Source organism: Aulostomus chinensis, chromosome 9 (genome assembly GCF_037954235.1).
Source record: "Aulostomus chinensis isolate RoL2024-O1b breed Wild chromosome 9, RoL_Achi_v1.0, whole genome shotgun sequence".
NCBI classification, from domain to species: domain Eukaryota; kingdom Metazoa; phylum Chordata; class Actinopteri; order Syngnathiformes; family Aulostomidae; genus Aulostomus; species Aulostomus chinensis.
Window position 1 is genome coordinate 18040604 of NC_141328.1, and position 27948 is coordinate 18068551.

Genomic DNA, 27948 nt, shown 5'->3' on the forward strand with positions numbered 1-27948 from the left:
CTTTGGACTGTGGGAGGAAGCTGGAGTACCAGAGAGAACCCACACAGGAACAGGGAGAACATGGAGACTCACACAGAAAGATCCCATGTTCGAGCCTGAACCCAGAACCTTCTAGCTGTGAGGCAAGAGTGCGAACCACTGCACCTGTCACTTTGTGCTCTCTTGCTGAGCTCTATTGATGTGCATCAGCAAAAGTGCCATTGGTATTTCAGATGAGCCTTGAGGCAAAAGACCTAGCAATAAGTTGAAGGGCTAAACAAACAGGTTTGTGACCAGGTTGACCTGGTTCTCATCTGCATTGGAGAATCTGGGTGGAGCTGGTTCAGAAAGTAAGTAGCCTGCTAGCTCCGGCTAAAACGCACCTTATTCCATCTTTCATTCACGGCTATTGTACTTAAGATGCGAATTGTGGCTTGGCAACAACAGTTAGAGGGTCATCCCTCAAAGAACTCCCCCATCAGACTCTCCATCTGTCTAAGAAAACATGCACGGGGCTTCCAAGAGATGTCAGGGGAGTGCCGCATTCCAATTCGCTGAGTCACTGCCTTACACATTGTGCAGGCTGCCGCCACCACCTCCTTTAAGGGAAAAGGTCAGCGTGCTCTGGCTCTGTGTCAGAGAAACAAACAGACTCGGAATCACGGTCAGTGCCAAGTGAAGACTGCTGCGAACTGATTCCATCTGTGTGGTTAAAGAAAACACACTAACACATACACACACACACACTCAGAGGCTTTGCACTCAGATCAGTAACATGAACACGTGGATGTCACTGACCTGGGAGTCATGTGTGTGTTATACTCTTACAGTGTTTGGTGTCCCTTTACTTTTCCCGCAAATGGAAGCTTCTCTACTTACTCGTGACAGTGTATCATTTCCCAAAGCTCCAATAATTCCCTCCTTAAATAATTATTCAGTCTGACAAACAACACAATTTCCTTTCATGAGTGAGAGTAGTGAACGCCTGGAGATGAGAAATGTGATTACTCCGGTTGAATGTAATTAAAGTTTCCCCACCTTTGAACTTTGCCTCTCTTCCTGTATGTCTCAACAAATATTTGTCATCACCTCCCACCACCCACGTGCATTCCCATTAGCCCCTCCCTCACACACTTGCTGGCTTCCCGTAAAGATGCTGCCTCACACACTTCCTCATTCCTGAAAAACCAATAAAGAACAGTGATGTGGCAACCCTCGAGCTTCTGCTTGCTGGTACTGGCAGTGTGTGTGGGTGTGTGTGTGTGTGTGTGGAAATGAGATGCTTGGCAGCAATGTTGATACGCTGCATTTCTCAAGCTTGTTGTCACTCACCCATCGAAGATTTATGATTTAACAATGCTGCTTGGGAGGAAGCAGTTTATTGAGATACAACTGTGTGTTTGCGTGTGTGTGTGTGGGGGGGGGGGGTATTGATATGGTAGATATTACTATTAAAGTAATAAACTGTAATTAGCTGTAATCAATATGAAGTAGCATCACAAATTAAACATGTAAGGAAGCGCGCACACTGCACCTACACATTATAAACAGACTATAAACTGGCCATTTCTTTATTATTATCATCATTAATAACATTATTTTTAGGGCCTGAGCCTGAAGGTACTCCAGGGCGAAGACCCTATTATGTTTGCTCGACACACTCGCCACTTCAACACTTACTTTGACCCACTAAACATGCTAAAAAACTCACCAAATTTGGGACACACACAAAATTTGATATTTAAAAAAAAAAAACAACACACTATTTAATAGCGCCACCTAGATACACACAAAAAAAAATGCCACGGCCTGTAGGAATGTCCTACAGACATGGGACCAACACTGTTTTATTCGTCTCATAAAGACGGACAAATCATACACTCACACCCCTGCCCTAACTCTAACAGGATGTCCACAATTTGGACACGAATGTGCAATTTGGGACAATTTTGCACCCCGACCAAACGCTATGTCCTCCTAGGGCGTTCACGGTATCGCTTCCAAAGCTTAATACATGACTCTCCAAACTCTGCTGATTAAATTTGTTAAAAGTTTTTATATAGCGTAAACGGTTTGGATTTTATAAGCCCTCAAAGTGGGGGAGACACTTTTTACACTTTTCACCTCACAATGGAAACCAGTGGGCCACCTGTCTGCTCTCATGGTACATACTCTCAAACACTCGCTTCTCACATGTAAACTAAAACTCCAATAGCTTCAAAATACACACCACTGTATTCCTGATAAAAATCCCTACTAAAATATGGTATTATTTTCCACATTTGACCAACACATGCAGAGCTATTTGATTTTGACCCACTACAAATGTCCTCCTCTGCTCTCCACTCTGACACAGACAGCAGAGAGCAGTGGGGGAGGGGTTCTTAAAGGGCCAGCTCTCAGCTCTGCTCTCACTCTAGCACAGATCAAAGACAGAGCAGTGGGGGAGGGGTTCTTAAAGGGCCAGCTCTTAGCTCAGCTCTCACTCTAGCACAGATCAGAGACAGAGCAGTGGGGGAGGGGTTCTTAAAGGGCCAGCTCTCAGCTCTGCTCTCAGCTCTGCTCTCTCTCTCTGATCAGACTCAGGCTTCTATCTCCTAAACTACAAGGCCAAGGGATTTGCCAATTACATCGTTGGATTCGGGCCGGCATTTGGCACCCGGCCGCGGGCACACGGAGGCTCAGGCCCTAACAACGCTGCTTGCAGCTTTAATTATTATTATTATTATTATTATTATTATTAGGGGCATATTTATCGTTAACAAGTCCATATTTTTCCAAATCAATGGCAGTATTGTCCAGAATTAGCAGGTGTAAATATTGTGTATTTACCCCTTGCCACATAATTAATAGTAAGTCGAATACTTTGTATGTGTGGACACAAACTCAACCAATAAAGGGGATTCTGTTTTCTGAGGATGAGGTAATAGATGAGACAACAACAATGAAAAACATGGTCAGTCGGTGATTAGCATCAGCGTTCATTTTTAATCACAAGTTAAATTAGTTTTTTTAAAAGCATTTTCAATGCTTTACAGAAAAGCTCATTTGAATCCAGACCGTGATCTTTCAACCCTGACTGCAGGTTTTTGCCCCTTTCCAGAGGATCTGAACTAATAGCATAAACATGTTGATATCATGTCACTGACCACAAGAGCACAGGAGTCGCCAGGTGTTGGATTATCCAGAGAAATGTAAGGGTTCAGGTAAGCTAACGTTTGCTAACGGAGAATAGCAGTTGCATGTCACCAATTTTAGCCTCGGGTGACAGGTTCATGTTGATATTGTTTGCGTGAACATTATAAAATATCCCTTGCTTGACATGCTGTCTGTCTTATTATGTCACATTATCCACTCAAACTCTGACAATATGCTGTTAGTTGTGTCACCTTGGCAACCAGTAGAATAGATTAGTGCAGCAAGAGTGTGAGCGACACCCACTGACCAGGAGGTGTGAATGTTGTCCTTTGCACCTCTAACCAGAGCGGATCAGACAACCAGTCCACAGCTACTGTGATTCTCTGGAATGTTTTGAAGGTATTTCTTCTAAATGTGGCCCAAAACTTCACTGGTTCCCATGAATAAATTAAAATGATTGTTGTCGTCATCGAACAAAAGTGAAGGTTATTGTTGCCTCAACAGCTTGAGGGAATTTCACCAAATTTTGCCAAAGTGTCTACTGGAACTTGAGAATGAAGTTTTGATGGCAGTTTCTAGAAACTCTGCCAGTGTCGTCGTTGTTGTTCTGGCATCCGAGCTAATTAAAACCTTGGGTCGGGTTTAAATAAGACCTTGAGAAGATTTGTGGATGGTTGTGTCTTTTTAAAACATTCACAGGTGAACCGAAAAAAATGTTGATGGTCAGATATCAAAAGTCACTCTCACACCTCACATGAAAATAATGCATATGGAACGCTTTGAGTTAATTTCTCAGAGTACAAAAACCTATGGGGACTCTAGGGTGAACTGAAGTAATGTGGAGGTCAAGGTGGCAGGTGCATACGCTGCAGCTATGCAGAATTTATGGCTCAACATTGATTTAGAATGGAAGTGAAGAACCAACACGTTGCCTTTAACACAGTCTCATCCTATAAAATTCTCAACATTTATAATAAAATCCCTGAAATGACTTTCACATGCTTCGTATTTGATACACATTCAAACTGCATGCAATTTCTCAATAATAAAGCACTCCAGAGATCGTAAATAGGCACATTTGAAACATAAAACGACTCTTTTTTACAACAGTGAATAAAATAATGCCATGAATTTGCAGTGGCAGGCCGGCTGGCTTCCTGGCTCCAGCCAGACTGATGGTAACTGCTGAGTAGGGAGAGTCTGTCATTCCCTGCTCACCATCAGTTATATAAAGTTCCCGTGACTTTTGTCTCTGAACTATCCAGCAGGCTGTTTGTTAATCAGTCATTAATGGCAGAGGAAACTGGGGATTATGTGGTGAGCAGTTTATAGTAATGAGGAATTTGGTAAGGTTCAAAAACAGGAAATGACCTTGATTCTTCTTGAAATGTGTTTGTGTAGTAGTAGTTGTACGGTTGTGTTTCCTCTGAGCCAATTCAGGTGGAAAAGGCTGTGTGTGTGTGTGTGTGTGTGTGTGTGTGTGTGTAATGTCAAGGGGAGTTAAGGGAGTTCCTATGGTTGAAATTGTCTGTCACAGTCTGAACTGTTACTGCCTCCATTCAAAACAGTAGACAGGATATTATCATCACATACTGGTGACAGAGTGGCGGGCGACAATTACTCACACATATGATATTAACACTACAATATACAGTGAGCACACACACACACACACACTGTTCCGTCAGACGCTGGCAAAACAGTGAATGGCGACAAACTTATGGTACACAAAGGCAAAGATAATGAAGAACAGACACAAAAACTTTTTTTTTTTTTATCCTGATAGGAAGTTGTGACAACAGTATTATCAGCTCTCGCCAGCGTCTGCTTTCAGATCTTGAGCACAACAGTGTAATCTGTCAGCGCACACAAAGAAAACAAAAGGCAGTTACAAAGTAAGTGCAAAGGTGAATTTAGAAACTTGTGTAATCTTTTGTCCCATCAGGGTCACACATCAGGTCAGGAAATACTGTATGAAATACAGAGAACCCACGGGGTTTTATGCTGCTGTTTGCCTTCGTGAAGAGAGACATAACTGTTTATCTTTACTTCACAATCAATGTGAGTTTGTGTGCAATGAAAGAAAATCCAAATTCCATTTGAATAAAACTGTCGTCCAAAATCGTACGATATATTTTACGTAGAGAACAATACTTATTATTATATTATCGCATTTATTCTTACTAATTCTTAGCATGTGGCTCTGCTAAATCAAATAAATGCTGCTGACATCATTGCCACCACTTTCACCGCTATCGGTCATGTCTGTAAAGAACCTCAGTCACCATGGTATCATGGCAAGGCAGGTTTGATCTGGTGACGGCGAAGTGTCCTCATGAGCCTGATTCAAGTTCTGTTACTTCATTTAGCACTGAGCTAACAAGTTGCAAGTACGTGCTTACTATCATGTTTCAAGTGTCTCAACTCAAAATGTATATTTTACCTTTCAAGTCGTCACAAATAGGTGTCACGTGCTCATAAATAAACGTTTACAACCATGTATCACTTCTTTGTGACTCCAGAATGCAGACAGTGCTAACCACTGTATTTAGCTAGAGCTAATGGTGACTGACAGCTAGAAACAACAGCGAAACTGCCTGAAAAATGTTCACTTACAAACTTGGGAGTGTTTCGACTGGTATCATCCTCGACTTCTTTATCAAGCTGTATGCTCAGTAATCTACAAATTCTTCTGATTTTGGCCAGAAACAAATAAACTGCTACTACTCTCACAAATATAACAGCTTCATTGCTAGCAAGTTTGCCTTGAACCAGGGCTGTTAAAATTTGTTTTTGGCTCAAATCAACGTGTTTGTGGATTACCGGGCATATGGCTGGATAAAGCAGATTTGAATGATCCTGGATGATGCACTTGGGAACTGTTAACCGAGGTTTTAGGGCATTGTTGCAGTTGTTAGCTGTCAGTCACTGTTAGCTTCAAGCTAAATATACTTAGGTAGTTCTTTATGCATTCTGGAGTCAAAAAGAAGTGATGCATGAGGGGGGAAAAATTAAATCATTGTCATCAAAACTCCTATTTGTGTGTGTTTTAAAGGCATAATACAGTTTTTGAGTGAAGTAATCATTCTAAATCGGGATCCAACGCTAAAGTCTGTGACAACCTAAAAATAAACATGCTTTTCATTTTTGTACAGGATTTTCTTGCTTTAGTTCATTATGCAAGGAGAGTCATTTAAACGGTGGCAGAGTGTGTGTTCTAAAGGGACATATTTAGCACGGTTATGAGTGGGATGCTAATTCCACATTTTCCTGGGCAGAAGGTAACAGACGGTGTGCTGACGTCAGCTGGTTGCTTACCTCAATAATGTTCTCTGGCATTCGGACACAAGCCAACACTGACACCACAGTAGAACACTGGCATCTGAGATGAGGACATGATGAAGTGTAAGTGTTCTAGTCATTGACAGAGATGTTCTTATTTCCTGCTATTCAAGTTGAGAAAGATTTCAGAATGAACCTGGGTGGCATGCTTGTGGGACAAGCACACCATTTCTCAAGGCTGTAGCTGGTTAAACCCCATCTCTGTCCCTCTCTCTCTCTTCAACACACACACACACACACACACACACACACACACACACACACACACACACACAAACACCTTCCTTCAACAAAGCAAAAGAGAGCAGGGTGACTCTGACCCACTTCCATCCTGTCATGACCCACATCCTCACTCTCTTCCCCTGTCTTCTGCCTCTGTTAGTCTCACGCTCTAATCCACACACAAACTTTAAGAGAGAGAGAGGTCACTGGCTAACTGGGCCAACACTTGTGTAACTGGCTTATTACGAGGCAAATATTTGGTCTGAAGCTTAGGAGTGGGAGCTGTGTTTCAAGAGAAGACTTCACAGAGACGCGTCGCTGCCAAAGACGAGCATGTGAAGCTGATCAAACGTTTAAATGAAATCAGGAAGGTCTTAATCGAATCCATCAGCCGACTGCTACATTCCAGCTGCAGTGTCCTGGTTTGACATTGGCCACTTCTCATGTGATCACACTGTAAATAATCAAATGGGAAAAAGAATTTCATCTGGGAGCTCCAGTGACGAATGATCTTACTTCCGATAATAATCACCACCTAGATTGAGATAATCCACACAAAAGCTTTTTGTTTTTGTTTTCCTCTTTTGCCATGCGGATGTCACTTTCCAGCAAATGAATGCTGGAGGGTTTCCTGTGGGCAACCCTGGCAGTGACCCTTGTCTCTGTTCGATGACCCCCGGACGCATGCCGGAATTGGTCTCACTTGCAAGTCAGCAGCGAGTCATAGATTCCAATGAATAAAGAAAAACAAAATAACAGGAAATTAACAGGAAGTTGTCTTGGTCGATGTTTTTTGAGGTTGTGTTGTGTCTGTGTAGCTGTTATTGTTTCTATCAAGGGGGTTATTTTTTAATTTTTTTAAAAAAGTTTTCTGCATTAGCTGAGGTCCGAACTCAATACTTAGATTGCCAGAGAAAATAACCAACTCCTAACACCGTATTACATGTTACATTGTCTGACACTTCATCTTCAAATAAAATTTACTGTTAGAATTCATTGTTTTTGATGTGTTTGCATTTTTGGGAAACTAAGATTGTTTACCATCGTCCCTAAAGCCAAACAAGAAGATGGATAACAGGTGGGTGCAAGTTATCTTAGCACAATGAATGGTAGTCAGGGGAAAATGTTAGCTTGGCAAATAAGCATATTTCCCAAAAAAGTTGGTGAACTCCTTTAATGTCATACTTCTCCCCAAAGGTGTGTTTCTGAACTTTCAAGTGCCAAAAAATAGTTTATATAAATAATGACTCCAGAATGCAGAAAGAGCTAACGTATAGTTAGCTCTTAGCTAACGTGGAGACTGATGACTAACGACAATAACGTCGGCCATGTCCCAGTAATCCTTAAAAACATTGATGTGAGAAAAAAACAAACTAAAACCTGTTTTAAGCTGTTGTTAGCCGTAATTCACCGTTAGCTTCAGGCTAAATACACTTGGCTGGCTCTTTCTGCATTCTGGAGTCACAAAGAAGTGAAAAAGGAGGGACAAAAATTTCTCCATAAGACACCTATTTTTGAGTATCAGAAAGGCAAAACACACCTTTTGGGGTGACGTATCAGTAAGGTGTGGTTAGGTTTAGACATAAAAAAAAAAATGTTGTCAGTTGATGTAAAATACACTGCTATAAAACAGGAACAGGACTCAAAAACTCATCTTTGATGCTGCAAAGTCCAATGTTTTGTTTTGTTTTTGGTACGATGCACCACCCCAATATACTCCAAATAGACGAGGTGGGTTTAAAGCAATCAAATTTACATAGGCATTGTTCCTGTGGTGCTGGCATATAATTCAAACACATTATATTCCACTGTTGCTGCCGCCATGCAAAACACTGTTAACAGTCAGATGGTGCTGCAGCACAGTATACAATGTTGTGCAGTTTTAATGGTCAAGTAATTCAATTCACTTAATGATGCCATTTGGTGTCAAAGTTGTTAAGCTTTTAAGAGATGCACAAAGAAGAAAGAACACACGGTATCTCTTTAAAAGGTAATAATCTTTTCTGTCAGGTTTAATTGGCCTCCATAGTTACATAACCTTTTGTTTTACACCAAAGATGTACTTTGCATGTTGGAATCCCTGAGTTATCTGTGTTGTTGCCAAAGAAACCTGCTGGAGCAGGTCCTTAATGTGTTTGTGTTACTAATTAAGTGATGTGTTAATGAGTCATGAGAATCTCTTTCTACATGGTTTTTTTTTTTTTTTTACACTGTGAAATCCTAATGTGTCCGCTCATGTGCTCCTTCTCACAAGGCTTTTGGTCATGTTTAGCGTTGCTGCGCCATCATAATTCATGTATGGGTGGGGTTGGGCTGCGGTGAAGGGAATGAGGGAGTAATTAAATTTTAATGAGGAAAACCAATCAGACAATATCAGAGCGTTTCATGCTCACATGAACTGCGTTGCCTTCTTCACCTGAAATGAACCCTACTAGCTTGTGTTTAATGGCGGTGTAGAAAATACATTTGGTTGTATCACCACCTGGTGGCGACTCATCAAAACTGCAGGCTGCTTCCTTTTGCATTGCTTTGAGCTACATACCATGAATTGTATTGCATTTCACAGAGATAAACAATATTCTGTTTGTAATTTTTTTTAATGAAATAAATAATTTCTGCCCTGTTTTAATGAATGAATGAATGACATAAGTTATCAAGCTAACAGGTAGCTGACATACCAGTAATTTACATGTAACTACTACCTTTGCTACCTTAATGGTGACATAATTGACCAGCTAAGCAGCCATGTTGATCGTCCTCCACAATGAGAGCTTCTCACTGGAAGCCCATTAATGAAGACTTAAAAATAAATCAATTAAATAAGTAAAGAATGCATTAAGGCTTTTACTCTGGAAAACTGACACATTTTAATTATGAAAATGTGTCAAATTGATTCCTAAAAACAGGGCAGATTTTTTTTTTTTTTTTTTACTAGATATAGGTCACAAATTTGAAAATAAAACAAACTCGGCTAAATCAGCTAATTTCATTTTTCCCAGGTGAAGCACAACACTACCTTCAGCTTGGACCACTTGTGGGGATTCTTGTTTTTTTCCCATCATATCGAGCAGTTAACAGCACGGTGGCTCATTTTGGTTGTACATTTGAGTCCTCATCTAAAAAGCAGTTACAACAACAACAAAAACATTTTTTAAAGTTTTTTTTTTTATTTTTTAAAAATCAATCATGTCTTTCAGGCCAATTATGAGCAGCTGAAGCATCTTTTGTGCTAGCAGGAGAGACGAGGGAGGACAGCAACACCGGGTCACTCTTCATCACTGTGGTTCCACCCGTTAACCCCTCGATGCCTGGTTGGCTTGTGTGAAAGAATTAAATGATGCACTTTTTTTCACGAATTATATTTGTATCTTTAAAGCCTCGCAGTTCATCATCTTGAAGTTAATCCATCTTTATGATTACTGATATTCGTTGCTAAGTGGTGCAATATTTCCGTATTATTACTGAACTGTGTAGATAACCAATGAATAAGGCAATAATGAGTTTTTTTACATGGATAAAAACTTTAAAAAAAATAAATTATTTATTATTATTCATTGTTTATTTATGGTATCGTGCCAAGATGGTGTCATCATCTCCATTGACAAAAAAACATATTCACAGTCATCCCAATCATCTCCAGGCTTAAATTTAATTTCTTTTCTCCCACAAAATAAATGGATTACTGTTTATTGTAGCTTCAGGACCCTTTTTACCCATCTTATCACCACATTTATGGCCTGATATCAACATCTCAAATACATGAGTGAAGTTTTTTACAGACCTAATTATTTATTATCTTTTAAAATATTTTAAAAGCTTTATACGAGATGATTTTAACTACATAATTTCCTTTGCATTTTTAGATTGATATTCTCTACTTCACTTTTTTACAAAGAAACATCATTTACTTGACAAAAATTGAACTTGAAAACATTTAGCAGCCCACCAGAGGGAGCTCAGTCTGGCTGAGGAACCAGCGGCTGGTGCAGGTTCTTGAAAATGATGCAAGAAGGTTCTATCAACCAAACAGGTTCTACCTGCTCACCAGTTTTGAACTAGACCGTTGACTCATTAACGGGGGGAGAGTTTGGAATGATGGTGTTGTTGAACGGTTGAAATAAGTTTCAGCAAAACAGGCAAAGAGGTTCCACATGAAACTTAATGTGTTAAAGCACCCGTCATAATTCATCATGACAAAAACTAAAAAACTGACATGATTCACATGAACCGTTTTGGAACCACCAATTGGTCGAAGAGTATAGGTGTACAACAGGGATCCTGACCCCCTAGGATGTGAGCGTCATCTGAGCTCTGGACAAACTTCCTTGCAGGATTCCCAGGGGGAACCCAGATCTGCCCAGCAGAGGGTGTTTGTACGAGCTAGCAGCCAACCTCCATGACAGTATGAGTCCAAAGTTCTGCTTTCCACAGGTTGTCCATGTGATGTTCTTGTCAGCCCAGCAGGTGTTGTCAGAACAGGAGAGGATTATCCAGCACGGCCACTCCCGCTGCTACACCTCCATCAGCGTGTTCGGAACTCTTGGTCCTCAGCAGATGTCCAACACACTCGTTCATCACCATGTCGTTACCCTTCCTGAAGAGGAAACGGCGAGAAGGTAGACTTGTGTTCACCGAATTGTGGTTGAATGTGTCATGGTGGCGTCTGCTGCAGCTGGAATACACAAAAACTACACACAGCATCCACGCTCCATCGGTGCGATAATGAGGACCTACCTGACGTACACCCCGAAGGCTCCCAGTTCACTGAGGCAGCTGGAGATGTGGAGGGGAGCGTCTCGTCTCAGCAGGTAGTTCTGCACTGGCACAGGCTGGATTTTATCCATCAGAATATAAGCTGTCCTCTCCGTGCTCCCCCTCACCCTCTCCAGTACCTGGGAGATCTCCGACCCGTAGATGTTGTTACCTGAGAAAATAGCGGAATGAAACAAATGAAGAAGCCGAGTTGATATAGTCTTAAGTATTCTGTACTGGCGGGGCTGAAGCGCTACATAACGCAGTTTCTAACTGATATAAATGCCCTAAATCTGACTTCATATTTCGTGGTGCATCAGTAAAATGAGAACGCGACCATATTTCACCATCAGGAGTGCTCGTGGAAACCAGGAAGCAAGGTGGGGGTGTTAAATGTATGGTAGTGTATCGTATGCCATAAACAACTAAATGAGCGACCTTCCTGGCACATTCAGGTGCACTGCGAAAAAATCCAAGCTGCATAGCTTACAGCATGCAAAATTTGATGGTGCATTCAGCAGCACCTTGTAAATTCAGACATCTATTCTAAAGGCCAGCGGGGTAGTTTAAAACAAGAAGACTTTTTGTTGTTGTTGAAATACGCATTTTTAATCACTTTCTTACTTCCTTCACTACAACATTTAATATAGCAAAGCAAAAGTATTCTTCAAGATGCCAAAAAAACTAATCAATTTGTTATTGTCAGGTGCTGTTGTATTATTTTATGCTCATTTTTATAAATAGAAAAAAAATTATTGTTCACTGTTCTTATTCACCATCAAAATGGGTTATCATGCGACACAAAAACGCTGAATACATTGTAGATTTTTCAAGAAATATGCAACGGCTTCGTTTCGTTTTGTTTTTTGAGCCGATGAGCTAAAAGTGTTACTTTGGGAGCCTGATGTTAAGATATTTCTCTGAGTGTACCTCCTCCCTCTCGCTGAGGCTTCAGGACAAACTGGTCTGGCGCTGCCAAAGCCATTTCTACCGTTTTGTCACCCTCTGGTCCCTAAAAAAAAGAAAAGAAAAGAAAAGACATCACAAGGCAAACATTTACACTGACTTGTTTGGGCGTGTGCCAGAGGCAGTCCCCTCCTCTACCCTCACCATCGCTGCAGTGACACAGAGGAAGCATTTTTCACTGCGGACACAACCTCTTTGACGGAGCAGAGGACACCCTGTCATCTGCTGTTATGTCCCAAAGCCACGCGTTGGTGCTCCAGTTGCGACCGCATGAGAATATTTGCATTTGAGAGTATTAACATGAGTAGTTGTTGCTATATTACTTCATGTTTCTTGCTAAAATAACCCCTATGTGTCATTTGCTTACCATATCTAGGGTGTAGAGGCCAGCAAATGTTGCTCTGATTTGCTCCACGACTTGAGGCTGGTCGGGGAAGAACCTCTCAAGAGCTCCAGGTTTTGCCAGAACCTGCTGGACCTTCTTGGTTCCGGCCAGGTGAGTGCTGATATCCGGACATTTCACAGCGAAAGAGCGTTCCATCAGAAGACGAGCCTCCCACGTCTGCGATGTCCAAAAACACAAACAGGATTCGGACACGGCAGATTGCCTTGACTGAACTTTTGGCCATTTGGGGGCAGCAGAAACAAGTCGAGCCCCACACAAACTATTTTGCTCTGTTTTTTGGCTCCCATCAAGGCCTGTCACACCAACCATTATATCAGAATAAACACATGAATTCAATTACTTTGCATATTTGTTCACTCAAAAATGTCACCTGCATTTTTTTTTTAACACATTCTAAAGTCTTGTCCTGAATAATCTGAAGAAACAAAGCGCTCGTTGAAAGTGTGTACTTTCATTACTATTGTATAAGGGTCATTAAATATTTGGTTTTTTTTAAAATCCAACATCATTTATGGCTATCATTTCTGGGACGATAGGTCCACTACCTCCACCAGTTAGCTGCAGTTGGATGCTGGGCAGGTTTTATATAACAAGTTATCACAACAGCATAGTGATGCAGTGCAGCGGGATGTCACCTGGTACAATACAGTTCAAACATGAGCTTAAATGTGGGTCCAAACAGCTTTTAGGGTATTAGAGGCCTATATTTGCTCTTGGATGGTTGAAATTCTTGACAAAACAGGGGGCATATTGGGCAGCGGAGCATGAAGAAGTTTGTTTTACTTTAACTGGGGGGTGGGGAGCATGTGACCTCCTGAGCTGGTAACGGTGAGAGAGGAATGAAGTGGCATTGTTAGCGGGCACTGGCATGGTGGATTTAGAAAGCTGCTGGACACGATGGAAAACTAAATCCAACAACACATTTACTCATCCAGGCAAGAAGAAGTCGTTTGAGACCACAAATTTACAGCCTTCAAAATGACTTTTACATTCATTTGCATTTGTTCTCAAACAGATTCAATAGAAATTGAACACTATGATCCTCAGAAAGGAGTGATTTATCACGGGGCTGTTGTCCCAGACTCCAGGAATATGAAAAAAAACCCTTCTACTCCCAGTCGTGATAACTTGCCAGTTTAGGATTGATGACGACTGTAGTTTTCGCTCCTATTTCCTAATAGGCCTGTCTCACTGACAGGGAACTTGCTTTGTTCACAGTTACTAAACTTATTTTGATACACAACTTCTATGTTCCAAAACCCCGATCATGTTTAAAAATACTGAAAAACACTTTGGTTTTTCTTCTAGGAAACTGACCAAATCTCAACCCCTCCTCATCTTCTTCCAACAGTGTGATGATTCACCTGAGTGATTAACATGTGATGTGTGCTGTCCAATAGCCACGTAGTAGTGTTGCTATGTGCCTGTGAACCGACTGAAAGATATTACTGATGGCATTGTACGCACCATAGCGTTATAAACTAATGGTAGCGATGGCGGAGCCCCATCTCAACATGGTTTGGACCTGAGAGTAGAACTGGAGTGAAATAAATAAATACATTTATTTAATTGTTTATAATAATATGTCCATTTAATTGTGAAGCAGATTTTAATCGACCTGTGGAAATGCTTCAAACCAGGAAATGCGCATTAAGTGTGTTTCTGTTACCGATTTTTGAGCGAAATAATGGCAGTAGAGGCAACATTACATATGGCTGTGACTTCAACGTGGGTAAACATTTATCAGGGAAAAATGGAGAAAGATCTTGGAGGAATTAACTTAGTTGGACAAATTGTTCTTACGTAGCAGCTAATGTTGGACATGCTGCTGCTGCTGCTGTCCAGAGTCCACATTTGGGAATATCTGAGAAGTTGACTGCAACAGAAGAGCTTATTCGAATTTGAAGTTTCCATCTCCCTTTTTATTCTTTTTATGTTTTTTGGGGTTTTTTTTTTTAAATGGCAAAAATCCCATCAGGCAGTGTAAAAGCTGTTTTGCTGAATTACGTTTTTTAAAATTTTTTTTATTTTACCGTTTCCATCAACCTTTTCTAAAATACTTCTGCATCAAAACACGATGACGGAATTGTGTACCTGTTCAGAAGTGTAGTTCTGAGGCATGTAGCCGTTCCTGAAGTACACCACTGCAACCTCCTGGCCCTGACTGAAACAATAATTAAGTACAACTGATGAGAATCATCCATTAGCACTAATTAACATTTTGAATTAATAAACCAGACAGACTTACACAAACAGCCTCTTCTCCTGATCGATGGATCCTGTTCTGCAGACATCGTCAAACCGCCTTCTTGCCGTGGGGATTTTCCTGAAACGCAACAATCAGAGTACATCCACCATGTCATTTTTCAAATAAGATGTGGACGTCTTTTAGTAAATGTTTGCCAATGCTTCTGGGAATTCCTCCAGCCTTACCTCTTCCACAGTTCATTCTCAATGCACCGCTGATCAAAGATGTTCCGTTGGCTCTCCTCCACCACAAACATGACCACTGCTCTGTAATAACAAGAGTTGCTCCTGTAAAGAAACACTACTGCTACTACCTCTAAACACTATAATCAACCAAAATGAGTCATCGAGCCATTCAGCAGACGGTTTAATATTCTATCTTGAGTTCCATTCGGTTCTAGAGGATGTACCCCGGTGATCCGTAGAGCTCCCAGGCCTTGGCTATGGCCCTGGCCAGACCCTCTGCGGGGTTGTTGTCCAGGATGCGCTGGCTTTCCTCCAGTCGACCAGCCACATTAAGGACGTGCCTGGGTGAGAAGGTGAAGATGCTGCTGTCAGTCTTAAGCATATTTAATATACATTTCAAACTTCTTTCTAGCCACGCTTCACTTTACTGTCAGTTGTAATGACGACATGTCAGTCATCTTTACCTCATTAAATACAGCACATTCCCCCGACAAGGGGAACAACCCCTAACAAGCCCTATCCGCTGATGGACAGCTACTTGGACATCGTGGGGAGCTAAGCTACAAGTTCCTCTATGATTGTTGCGGCAAGTGTGACGTAGCCCCAAGCGCCCAGCTCTTACTCCTCCAGCCTAATGGACACCTGCGGTCGCAGCGGGGTTGCACGCATGCATACCAACAATGGCAATCGCTCGTCCACTGTGAGCGAGCCTCACAGGTGCATCACATTGGTGCAATTAAATCATAGTCAGAGCAGGATGAGGAGCGGTGATTTCAATTGGAGTGGTTTGTGTGGGAGCTGTTGTGCAGAGCAGACTGAGAACAAAACATTTTGCAAAGTACAAAGGAAGAAAGCAGCGTGCAAGGAAACGGACCCGAAAGAACAGGCAGGTGAGGTCTGAATTTGCTGGCTATTTTCTGGGTCGTCTGTTTTCATTTCATTTAGTCATGAGTGTACGGTCTGACTAATTAACGCTAACCTGTGGTCCAAGAGTCATTAGTGTTTATATGATTTGTGAAATGCGCTGTTCAAATATGTTCGTTAAAGTACCCACTGAAAGGATGCCCTGGTAAAATTGCTTGTTTCTTATTATTAAGATAACTTATCAATATAAGTTTGTTCAGTAAAACTCAAGATGTATTCGCTTTCATTTGTGTTGGTTAAAGACATGAGCGCATTTCTTTTTCTTTTTTTTTTGCTTTAGGTTCTTATATTTAGCTTTGTTAGTCTTTAGTTTTTTAGAGCTTGATAACCATAACTGCCAATTGGTTTCACTTTTCTCAAAGTTTTTTCACCTGAGCAAGAGAAAATGAGCTAAAAGGACTGAGTGAAGTCAAGTGTCTGGTTTATGGGGAGAGGCCCTTCCCTTTCAAGCGTAAATAAAGCTTTATTACACTAAACAATGTATTGGTGATTAGCCGATAGCCATCTTACCGGTGTACATCCGGCGTTCGAGACGAGAGCCCTCCGAAACTAGCAGCAAACGTGTTGATCTCGATCTGTTTCAGAGACAAGGAGCCCTCGTCCTTCTGGTCCAGCATGTAGTCAGACCGATTCAGACCCAGCACGATAGACTGGGAGGAAAGCAGAGAGTCATGTATTTTTCGGCTTCCCACCAAAGTCCACAGTAGAAACAAAGAAATTGTAAATTTGGAGAGAGGAAGCCCTGATTTTTTTAATTAAGTAATTTTTTTCCCCCACTATCGAAGTAAGGGAGGATTGGCTCATAAAAAGAACAATGATCAGGTTTAGGGGTGAGTGCTCATTAACCAACAGCACTGTGACCCAGTGACAATAATAGGTGATGATTAAGGCTCAGGGGTAGTAGTTAACAGCTCAAGCATATCTTGATTTCTTCAAGGCTCATCGTGGTCAACAGAATTCCTAAAATGCCAATTTATTCTGCAGGAATCTCATTTCAGACGAGCTCTAAAACAGCCCTTACCTACCTGAGACTTTCCTTCTTTCAGGATCTGTTGGTGGATCCTGAACAACCTCGCAGTGAAATCATCCACGGCGATGGTGCTAGAAATCAGAGTATCGTGGTTATCGATTCCTTAAAAAAGAACATCCATCCATTTCTATACCGCTTATCCAGTAAGGGTTGGGGGGGGGGGGGGGCTGGAGCTGGAGCCTATCCCAGCTGACATTGGGGGAGAGGCAGGGTTCACCCTGGATGGGTCACCAGTCCATTGCAGGGCCATCAGGAGAGCAATTAAGGGTTCAGTATCTTGCTCAAGGATACTTGGACATGGTCACAAGGGGAAGTGAGGATCCAACCAGCAACCCTTCAGTTGCTAGACTGCCCAAGCTACCTCTGAGCCATGCCGCCCTCCACTTTAAAACTCAGTTCAATCAAATCACCAAAAGGTCTTGGTTCTTTTTATTGTTAAATGAAGACAGATCCCCTCAGACAACGTCAACTATGGGAGAGGATGTCATCTAGCAAATATCCTACCTAATGAGAGCCTCTGTGAGAAAGTCAGAATCCTGGCTGATCTTATCCACCAGTGTGTTGTAGTGAGTTTGCACCGCCAGGGCCTGGTGGAACACAGCCTTGGGTACAGGCGTGGGGAAGAGTGTGAAGGGAGCGTAAGAAACCAGCTAGAAAAAAGAAAAAAATCACAATGAAATTAACATCAATTTTTTACAAAGCACTTGACAGAAAATGTAGTTGCAAACATGGACTTGAGGAGGAATGTACCAAATCCTCTCCCGCAGTGGAACACAGTCCGAGCGTGATTCTGCACTCAACCTACTTGTTCCAACAGCGCCTCAGTACTGAACTGGAAGAGCCCGAGGCTGGTTTAAGGGTAATTCCCCTCTCTTTGCTTAAAAGATCTTATCTTGGTCTCTACCAGGTTTTGCCACGTTGATCCAAAATAAGGGGCGACAAAAACATTCCTTTCAAATGTTTAAATCCTCTGTCACTGGATGGCTACGCTGTTCCTTTTCTCTTCCTGCGCCCCAATTATCCTCCTGATAATTTTGCACACCAGCAGCTAAAACCTGACCCAGCTTTGCACCTCATGGCTGTAGGACGAGCGAAAGCATCCATGGGGCTTGGCTCGCGAAACAGGATCACATTTGGTCAGAGGCAACTGCAAGGCACTGAACAGAGAACTGGGGTAAAATTAACATGTTAAATAACATCATATTGCTTTTTTTTTTTTTTAAGTTTATATGAGGCAAGTTCCTAAAGGCAGTGGTAAAAGCATTAAGTAGCATCTCACAACAGAGGGGCTTTGTTGCATGAGGGTTTTAGCCTCAGCTAGACAAGTTGTTGCTCGAGGCAACTTTATTTCATTTTGAGTCTTAAATTATTCTGTTTATGCTTAACCATGCATGACTGAATTGCTAAATATTTGATTGTTGGGACGGGTTTATTTTTTAATAAGCCCGTACAGGCTATATATTTAATCTATTTAAAACCTCCAAAAGGATTAAAAAATAAAATGAAGTCGAGTTACGGGACGTTGTATTTTGGGCTTGACTTCTCGCAAATAGGTGTCTGCTCACAAGGATTTTTTTTTTTTTTTTTTAAACAACTGCATCACTTCTTTGTGTCTCCAGAAGGCAGAAAGAGCCAGCCATGTATATTCAACTGCAAGCTAATGGTGACTAACCACAGCAAAAATGTCCATTCACAATCTCTCAAGTGCATCATCCGGTACAATCCATGTCTTCTTTATTAAGCTGTATGCTCGGTAAACCACAAACAATGTGACCTGAGGTAAAAACGAATGAACTTCCTACACTTTGGGTCCTGCACCATCATAACAGAGCAAGGAAGAGTGCAAATGAGTTTCAACTGAATGCGCCAGCTGGTCTCTCTTGGTGCAACCATGACCATGAGTGTTGTAGTTTGTTTTTAGTTCAAGTATTTGTAGACACCTTGGCGTCATAAATAACGGATCAATTGAATTAAGAAAACGTGGATTAAGCCGAACGATCCACCTGATGAGCTGAAGAATTTGTAACCAGGCATTTTTGTGTAGTTTTGCTGTTATTTTGTTTCTGTTGTTGTTGTTGTTGTTAGCGGTCAGTTGCCATTAGCGTCAAGCGACATAGACGTGGCTGGCTCTTTCTAAATTCAGGAGCTGAAATGAAGAGAGCTAAAGACAACAATTTATGAAAGGCAAAAATACACTTTTTGGCTGAAGTATCATTTTAAACTATATTGAGCCGTAGCTACGACTCTAATATTGTTGCTACAACTCTTGTGTCTTTACAAAAGAGCTTGGACACATGTATAACAACCACTAATACTAGCAAGGCCTGTCAAATTCCAGTCGTTTTAGTTATCTATTTCTGGTTATATGGTATGATTTTTTTTTTTTTTTAATCATGCTAGTATACATACATGCACCTAAGAACAGGTTTCATGTCTGGAGGTTTTGCTTGAGATGAGAAGTCATCTCACATTCCTTTTTAGTTTTTTCCTTTTTTGTTGAAGTTTGACTAAAATGATTATATTTGGCTTTCTTGAGTAACACATTAAACTGTTTATTGTCTTCTTAGACTATGAAAAGACATGTCCAGAGTCCTTGTCAAACTAAAACAGGATGAAGTCAACCATCACGTCAGAGTTCACACTCATTGCTTTGTAATACCAATAGATTTAAAACACCTTTTGTGGCACTTTTCTGGTTTTTCACGAATAAACCATGTAAAAGACTTCTGATTGCAGGACTGCAATGAAACGTAAATCTAAAAACAGATGACAAAACTCCAAGCTATATGATTCTAAAAAAAAAGTCCAATAGTAATTATTCGGACTGATATTGTGATATGTGATATTAATCATATTTTCATTGAGAAAAAAAAACATTGAAGTGAAAATGGTGTGATTTTTCTGGTGATCTGTACCAAACAAGTCTTAAGTAGATGATGCAGCTCCACAGTATTCCAAAGACTAGAAAATTGGAGCAGGCCATATTGCTTTTAAGTCTGATTAATTGCGCACGTCCCAAAATCGCAGAAACTGCAAGTTCTCAAACAAAGCGAACTTCTCACCTCTGATGAGTTAGGAGCTTCTTGGATCCTCATCAGGACTCCCTGCAGAAGTGCTGTATCTTTTGCCACATCTGCCAAGTCTTTTACAAGAGTAGTATTCATTAAAACCTCTGCTGGGATCCCCTGGGCCATTGTGACTGACCTGAAGTAAGACAAACATTCAAGGTATAATTACAACATGAGGGACATCATCACTGCAGGACAAGTCATACAGCACTGAGCAGATATGAAACATAAAACGAATGAAAAAGAAACTGTACATTCGCCGGCAACAATGACCCCTGACATTACCATGAGGCGTATTCATATTGCCTGTGAGGTTACCTGTCACTGGCACAACGAAACAATATAGTATTCCCACACTACAATAGCTATACAAAGATGAAATTATAAATTGTTTAAAAAAAATTGCCATATAAAGCTGGGCAGGTTCAAGGAAAGATAATGCAATGTAATTATACAGTTCATGTGTTATTGTGACCGATACAAACCAGGAATGCTGCATGCGGCTAGCGTTACAGCCACTCGTTAGCTTGTATAGAACAAGTTTGTGATATCCTGTTCGAGTTATACTACGTGTCATACGAAACATTAAAATAAATCGTACCTTGGCTGCGCGTATATTCTTCGTACCGGTAAGATAGGACCCGCTGCCCTGAGCTACGGTACCAAGTTTGACTCAGTGAAGCAACATTGAAAGGAAGACTTTTCATCAGCTGACAGTGTTTGATTTAAGGGATCTACCATTGGCTAGATGCAACCACGTGATAATTTAGGCCAATCAGTGCACCGAACGTCACCGGGGGGGGGGGAGAACTGCTGCACTTCCCCAGCTTGGAAATTTATCTTAACTTCATGGTTTCAGATAATTTTTTAAACTAAGAAGAAATGCTATTTTGTGACTCGTGAATTTGCGACCACTAAGAAATGCATGCATATGAGAGGTTTTTACAGAACAAAAGGTTTTCAGTTTTATTGTTTCTTTTTTCATATTATTTTAACCCAATTACTTTTAGGGGATCGATCAGCCCGCCCCTGAAGGGTCCAGCAGGTGACATGAAAAAGCGCTAAAAAGACACACCAAAGGTTTAGAGCTTGTCTAAAAGAATAGTCGATAATACACTGTTTCTTTTCCCATGGGTGGTGGGCCTTTACTTAAACTGTAGAGAAGAAATTTGCTCTTAAAGATACAGTATTAAGGTTTTTGTTTGTTTGCTGTTGTTTTTTTAGTGTTAAAGACTGCTCAGAATTTCTGATCCCATGCTTTTGTTGGCAAATGATTTGTCTTTATCTTTCTATTGATCCAAGCATAGTCATTTTAGCAACTTTTATTCCTGGTTTGCCTGTTCGGAAAGTGGGGCTCGAGGGCCAAATCTGGCTGGCCGTGAGCTTTGGTTTCGCCCAGTAGACGTAACAAAAAAAAGGCAACAATAATAGGCCTGATAATAAACATTTAAAAATAAGAATAATTTTGTAATAATTTAAACAGGCTGAGTGATCCTTTATGAAGGATGTCAATATGGCGTGAAGAAAACAAGGAAGACAACGCTGCATTGGTATGCAGATAAAAGGCAATAACGACACACTATGTGTTTGCTGTGGCCACCGTTCTGCTGGAGTTTAAACCTTCCAAGGAGAAAAGTATGGGCCCCTCCCCTCTACAGCCACAGGTTTGTCAGGTTTGCGCAGCCTCACAAGCTCCTCCTACACTTACCTGTGAATAACATTATGTCTTCAAGAGGAAAATAAACCCAAAACTTAATATGCACTAAAAAGTATGTGAATCATTTAAAAAAAAAATTGCAGTGGGTGACATAAAGCATGGAATTTCAATCTGCAGGGGTAGTTGTAATGTTACTCCACACCAGCAGAGGGAGATAAAGCGTTTGACATTTCAGAGCTCCTTCTTCACAGTCTGGTTTTTCAAGGCCTTCCATGAGCTGACTTGCTTCCAGGCACACAGTCTCTCACGCTGATGGTGTGTATTCAGGTCAAGTGTGTGAGAAACTCGGGTGGTAACAGAAGGAAAGTGTGCGTGTGTGTGTAAATGATGAGGGCAAGGAAGCAGCCATCTAGAGGTCAGAGGTGACTGTGACTCAACAATGTTCTTCTGTGCTTGTTTTTATATTTGTAGATGGCGAGTGGACAGCTGTCCAGGATGGAGGCGTTGGCGTGCTCAGGCTGCAGGCATGCGTGTCACGTGATGCTCTATTGTGACACATTAGCTCAGCTGTTTGGGAGAATTCCCATCAGACATATCATATTGGTGAGGAACAGCATGTACTTTTAGGTGCAAGAGTGGTGTGGGAATATTTCTGCCTGTTGGAATACAACACACTCCTCGTGGGTGTGTGTGTGTGTGTGTGTATAACAGTCTATGTCACATCCCACAGATGCAAATGCGCTTTGACGGTCTGCTGGGTTTCCCTGGCGGGTGAGTCTTTCCTGCTACTGCTTTTCTTTCATCCTTTCATGTGCACAGGTAGGCAAGTTTCCTTTTTTCACAGACCAGCCTTGTCAAATGATATAAACCATCACAGCTCAGAATAAACGATCACATGATGCCACAGTCTCAACCCGAAGACAAAGAAAACGATCAAATATGCTCAAAGCCTCATTTGAACGCTAGTAGTCTCACTGCTTAGTTCATCCTCAGGATGATAGGAGAGATAATAGGAATCACATGTGCCTTTGCGTCGAGCAGTTGTCCAAAAGCATCAATCTCCAACACAGCGACATTATGTAACATGATAAGATGAAAAGTGCAAAATCATGATGATATATGCAAAATAAAGGAAACACTCAAGTTCCATACGTCAGGGTTTCTCAAACGTGGGTCAGGGGACCCCACTGAGGGGCCTTGAGTGGTTTTGAGGTGGTCGGCTGTCTGCTGTGACACAAGTTGGATTGTGAGTTATAGCATTAGAAAAGGTGCATGAAAATGGTCAAATGGGTTGTGTTAGTATGTGTATGTGTGTGTGTGTGGGGGGGGTATTCTACTTATTTGAGGTTGTTCTCAAATCTCATGACTGACCAGCTGTTTCTGAACGGTTGTCTGTCTCTATGTGTTGGCCCTGTGATGGACTGGCGACCCGTCCAGGGTGAACCCCGCCTCTCACCTGAAGGCTGCTGGGATAGGCTCCAGCCCCTCCCGCGACCCTAACAGGCGCTGCGTCTGAACTGCCAAGTAGGTCGGATCGGAGGTCTCAGAGTAGGTCGTAGGCTGTCCGAAACCACAGCTGGCGCAAGTAGCGACCTACTTCGCAACCTAAATTCCAGCCTAAACACGCCCACATTGTAGGTCGGTTCAGGTGCATCCTACGGAGCAACCTATGGCCCACAATGCACCGCGGACTTCTTCTTCGTCCCCTAAAAACTTGTGGACCCGCAAGCCAAGTTTGCGCCACCAACAGTCTCCCATTCTTATGCAACACAAACATTTATAGTCATTGTTGATGACTAAACCAAACGCGACGCGGTGTGAACACACCTTTACAGGTGCGTTAATGTGCTTAATAATAGAGAATGATTGAAAGGTGCGTTCAGAGTGGAGTGCAGTACAACAGTCAGGCCAGCAGGTGGGGCTTTCGTTGGTGCTGTCTACCTATTTGCGGTATCTGTGCTCTGCCAGCAGAGGTCGTGCTTCACCACCAATCTTCTAGGGTGTCCAAATGGTACCGTGTTTAGGTTGTAGAAGTAGGCTGTAGCGGTAGGTCGTAGCAGTAGGACGTAGGTTGCCACTTGGCAATTCGGACGCAGCCAGGATAAGCAGTAGAAAATGGATGGATGGATGGACATCTGATGTGCATTCCTTCTTTTTTTTTTTTTTTTTTTACACAGTATTCTTAACAATTTGCTCAAAATTTTTAACAGTCAAGCAGAGGCACAGCTACAGATAATGACATTAACTTTAAAAATGTAGGTGTATTTTTATTAATTGAAAAATATATTTTTGTTTCCATGATAATTGGCCAGTACCTGGTTCCCTGGTCTGGGGGGAAAAAAATTCCTTTAAAAAATTTTGTTTTACAAAATAATTTTCTGTAAATATCATTCTTACTTAGTGTTCATTTCTTGATTTGAAAATATATATATTTTTTATAATCAAAGAACTGGTAAACAAACATAAGATTTGCACTCAGCAAAAAGCAATAACAAATATCTCTGAACATTTATAAGTGCAAAATAACTTTTAAAAATTGATGTTTGTCAAGTGATTCTGACCTTTTGGATTCCCAATGTGTGGAACTGCCACTAAGGGGTGTGGGAGATAAAAATGTGATGGCGGTTTGGAGTGCGTTTTAAGTGGGATTTTCCCTCACAATAAAGACATGTAAATAAATATTTCCTTTGTAAAATTTGAAGACATATTTTTGAGACATATTAATTAATTATTCAAAATGCGCCTCATCTTAAGATGAAGTGTAGAGGATGTTATCTTCGACACACTGTATGTGGCATTGTTGCATTTTTTTTTCCCCGAGCTTGTAGGGAATTGGGGGTGTGTCAGCCAGGTGGGGTTAAAGAAGGGGGTGCGTGGCCAAAAAAGTTTGGGAACCGCTGCCCTTAACAAAAGGGTGGAGGTTGGGGTCAACATTAATTTCTGTTCTAACAGGAAATTAATCAATCAAAATGTGACTTTGAAACCTGCTGCTAATTAAACTTTGTGAATTTATTCAATTTTTTTATAGTAAATTTTTTTTTACGCTAATATGCTATCCCAAGATGGGGAACTTGTATCAAGCCTGCTAACCTAAAGCTTGGTCACATTTTCTTTGTTATCATGAGCAATGGTAGGTAACAGTAGTCCTTGCTACCTCCACCTGCCCCTGTGTCATGGTTGAGTTTGGGTCCAGTGTGGGATGATGCATGACTACACAACACAGCTCACATTAGCATTTAGCTTCAGGAGGTTGAACTCACTCAGCTTTACAGTCACATTGATTTATTTACTTCTGTCCCAAAGGGTCACGAGAGAGTAATAGACCTGACACGTTTGATGTACTTTCATATCGTATTCTGACCTCTGACCCCCCTCCCCGTATCTTTTAGGTTTGTTAACCAATCAAAGGAGACCCTTGAGGCGGGGCTCAGCAGGGAACTGTTCGAGGAGCTGGGTGTGGTTATTCCCATATCGGTGGATGATCATGTTGAGTCTCGTCATGCCCCCAACTCCTCCCCCTCAGCCCCCCGGCTTATCACTCACTTCTATGTGAAGAAGATGGAGGAGGAGCAGATAAGGGAGGTGGAGAGAGCAGCTGCATCCACTGCAGCAGATCATGGACAGGAGGTGTGTGTGTGTTCATGGTTTATGTGTGTGCCAGACTAGAACCCTTTGCCTGATCTGGTCCTCATCACCCCTGTGTCAAGGTCCTGGGAATGGTTCGAGTCCCACTGTACACCACAAAAGGCGGAGGAGGCCTCTCGTCATTCTTGTCGCACTCCTTCATTGGCAACGCTCGCTCCCAGCTGGTTGACGCTCTGCTGCGCCTCAAGTTGGTCGCCCCTGAAGAATTACACAGAGCCCTAACACACTCGGTCAAGGCACACACACAAACTGCAAAGGACCTGCAAACAGCAGCCCTCTCTCTGACCAAAAGGAAGGAGTTTTGAAACACTCACCTGCATGTGCACATCAACACACACACACATTGATACACTACCACTACTTCAACACAACCCTCCGTGCACAAATTTCTGGTCTACACAACTTTGTGCAGTCTCAATGTCATATAGATTCTGATCTCATAATTAACTGTTGTACATTAAACAGTTTAGACACACACTAATCATGGAAATAAAATCCATCATGTGACTCATCATGTTTTTGATTTAAGAGCAAATAACACATTAGTATTGAGTTGGAAGCAGAAATAAGTGTTTATTCATGTATTAGTCATCAACAATACCCCTATGGGCACCAAGGACAGGCAGATAATGAGTGACAATATCAGAACAAAGAAGAGGCTGTTCTTGCAAGTACAATTCAAGTTTCAACTCTTTGGCCCCTTTTTCCTCTCCCTTTTTCTAAATTTAGTAATTGTTCTAATTCCAACAGTAATTAATTTCTTCGGAATGTGGATGAATTATCACTCTTAGGATGATGCCAGTACAATAAACCACTCATTTTTTCCAAAAATGTTCAGTGAACGCCAATCTGGATAAATCATGCTAATGGTCCACAACGTAAGCAGCAAGCTAACATTTAGCTAACGTATCCAAGCTAACGTTGAGCACGTCTACTAACCTTACTCTTGACTGGCAGATTTTAAAGTAGTAGTAGCAGGTTTTTGGTTGTTGTTTTTTTACATTTTTGTCTGTAACGTTTTTTTTTTTGTTTTTTTTTTTAAAGGTTTTATATGGTTTTGTTGCCCAAATTCAATCAAGTCTCCAGTCATGTGAGTGTGACTTCAGTTAGACTCAAGGCCTAATCTCTGAAACAAAGTACAATTATAAAATATGTCACTGGAGTTTTACATGCTTTGAATGTTAATACATTTGAAAATGTCCCAAATAACTGTTAACATTGGCATTATGTGCTGTTGTAAATAAGTGTTTCTCAACCAATGGGTTTGGGCCCATGGGTGAGCCATGAGCACCTTCTAGTAAGCTGCAAAATGATTTAAAGGGAAACTACCTTTATGCATGAGAATTTCTTTTACTAAGGTAGAATATTTACCTAAATGTATGATGTAATGTATATGTTCAACCTATACAAAGTTAATTTCAATTAATTATTAGAACTAAAAATGTAACCTCAAACAATGTCCTCAATTTGAGACGCATGGTGTGGCAAGCTAGCATTAATATTAGGCCGGTAATGTAGAGAGTAGTTAGAAAGCTCTTTAAGTGCTAATTCAGATTATCTTTAAGAACCTCATTGTTTTAAGTGTATTATTTTAACTCCAGGGCCTCAATCTGTATAATTGTTTTCAAATAAATCATGAGTTTGGGGTGAAATTGACAAACCAGATTCGTCATTTTTTTTTAACCCTCTGTGTCCATGTATAAGTTACTCACATTCATGCTATTCCATGTAAAAGATGTGCTTTTGGAAATCCAGCCATAAAAATGTAACGTATAACAATATAGTTGGGTCCATGCATCCATTTTCTATACCGCCTATCTGTTAAGGGTCATAGGGGGCGGAGCCTTTCCCAGCTGACAGTGGGCGAGAGGTGGGGTTCACCCTGGACGGGTCACTGGTCCGTAGCAGGACTATTGGGAGCCATTGGGGCTCAGTATCTTGCTCAAGGATACTTCAACACAGTCACTAGGAGAAGTGAAACCAGCGAACCTTTGGTTGCTAGACAGCCACTCTACCTCAGAGCCATGGCTGTAGTTGGGTGTTATTTATAAATCATCAAATGTTATTTTGATTTTGTTTGTCCATTCCAACCCACTAAGAATAGCAATTTCAATTCCCGACCCCCCCCCCCCAACACCCTTTATGGATAAGCAGTGGATGGATGAAATTCTAAGCTTGATGAAAAATATCAAATATTCATTCAATTTCAGAATTTTAAGGTTTTAAAGGTTTTGTCATGATGCTACAAGGGGAAGTGAGGAAGGACCAAATCCATTTTTCAAAACTCACTCATGCACCAAACTCTTGACAATCATACCAGCCAGTATGACAGCAGGCATGCAATACCCCTAAAATCTACAAATTTAAAGGTAGATGCCCAGAAGTG

The 27948-nt window shown here is 41.3% G+C and overlaps 2 protein-coding genes across 3 annotated transcripts; one reads left to right on the forward strand and one right to left on the reverse strand.

Moving 5' to 3' along the window:
- Positions 1-9869: 9869 nt before the first annotated feature.
- gss (glutathione synthetase) lies at positions 9870-20999 on the reverse strand. Its single transcript, XM_086214053.1, has 13 exons — positions 20862-20999; positions 20255-20396; positions 17697-17842; positions 17188-17263; positions 16673-16812; positions 15463-15579; positions 15239-15319; positions 15054-15131; positions 14900-14969; positions 12767-12961; positions 12364-12445; positions 11416-11605; positions 9870-11275 (listed from the first exon to the last, which is right to left on the reverse strand). Exons 2-13 carry the CDS (start codon positions 20384-20386, stop codon positions 11152-11154), a joined length of 1431 nt encoding a protein of 476 aa, XP_086070179.1. The 5' UTR covers positions 20387-20396; positions 20862-20999; the 3' UTR covers positions 9870-11151.
- Positions 16000-27297, forward strand: LOC147256149 (U8 snoRNA-decapping enzyme). Of its 2 annotated transcripts, none has more exons than XM_086214055.1 (5): positions 16000-16128; positions 22389-22520; positions 22648-22688; positions 25307-25544; positions 25625-27297. In XM_086214055.1, the coding sequence occupies exons 2-5, from the start codon at positions 22389-22391 to the stop codon at positions 25865-25867; spliced, it is 654 nt and encodes a 217-aa protein (XP_086070181.1). In that variant the 5' UTR covers positions 16000-16128; the 3' UTR covers positions 25868-27297. The 2 variants fall into 2 exon arrangements, with proteins under 2 accessions (XP_086070181.1, XP_086070180.1); XM_086214054.1 differs by lacking the exon at positions 16000-16128 and adding an exon at positions 22166-22232.
- The last annotated feature ends 651 nt before the right edge of the window (positions 27298-27948 follow it).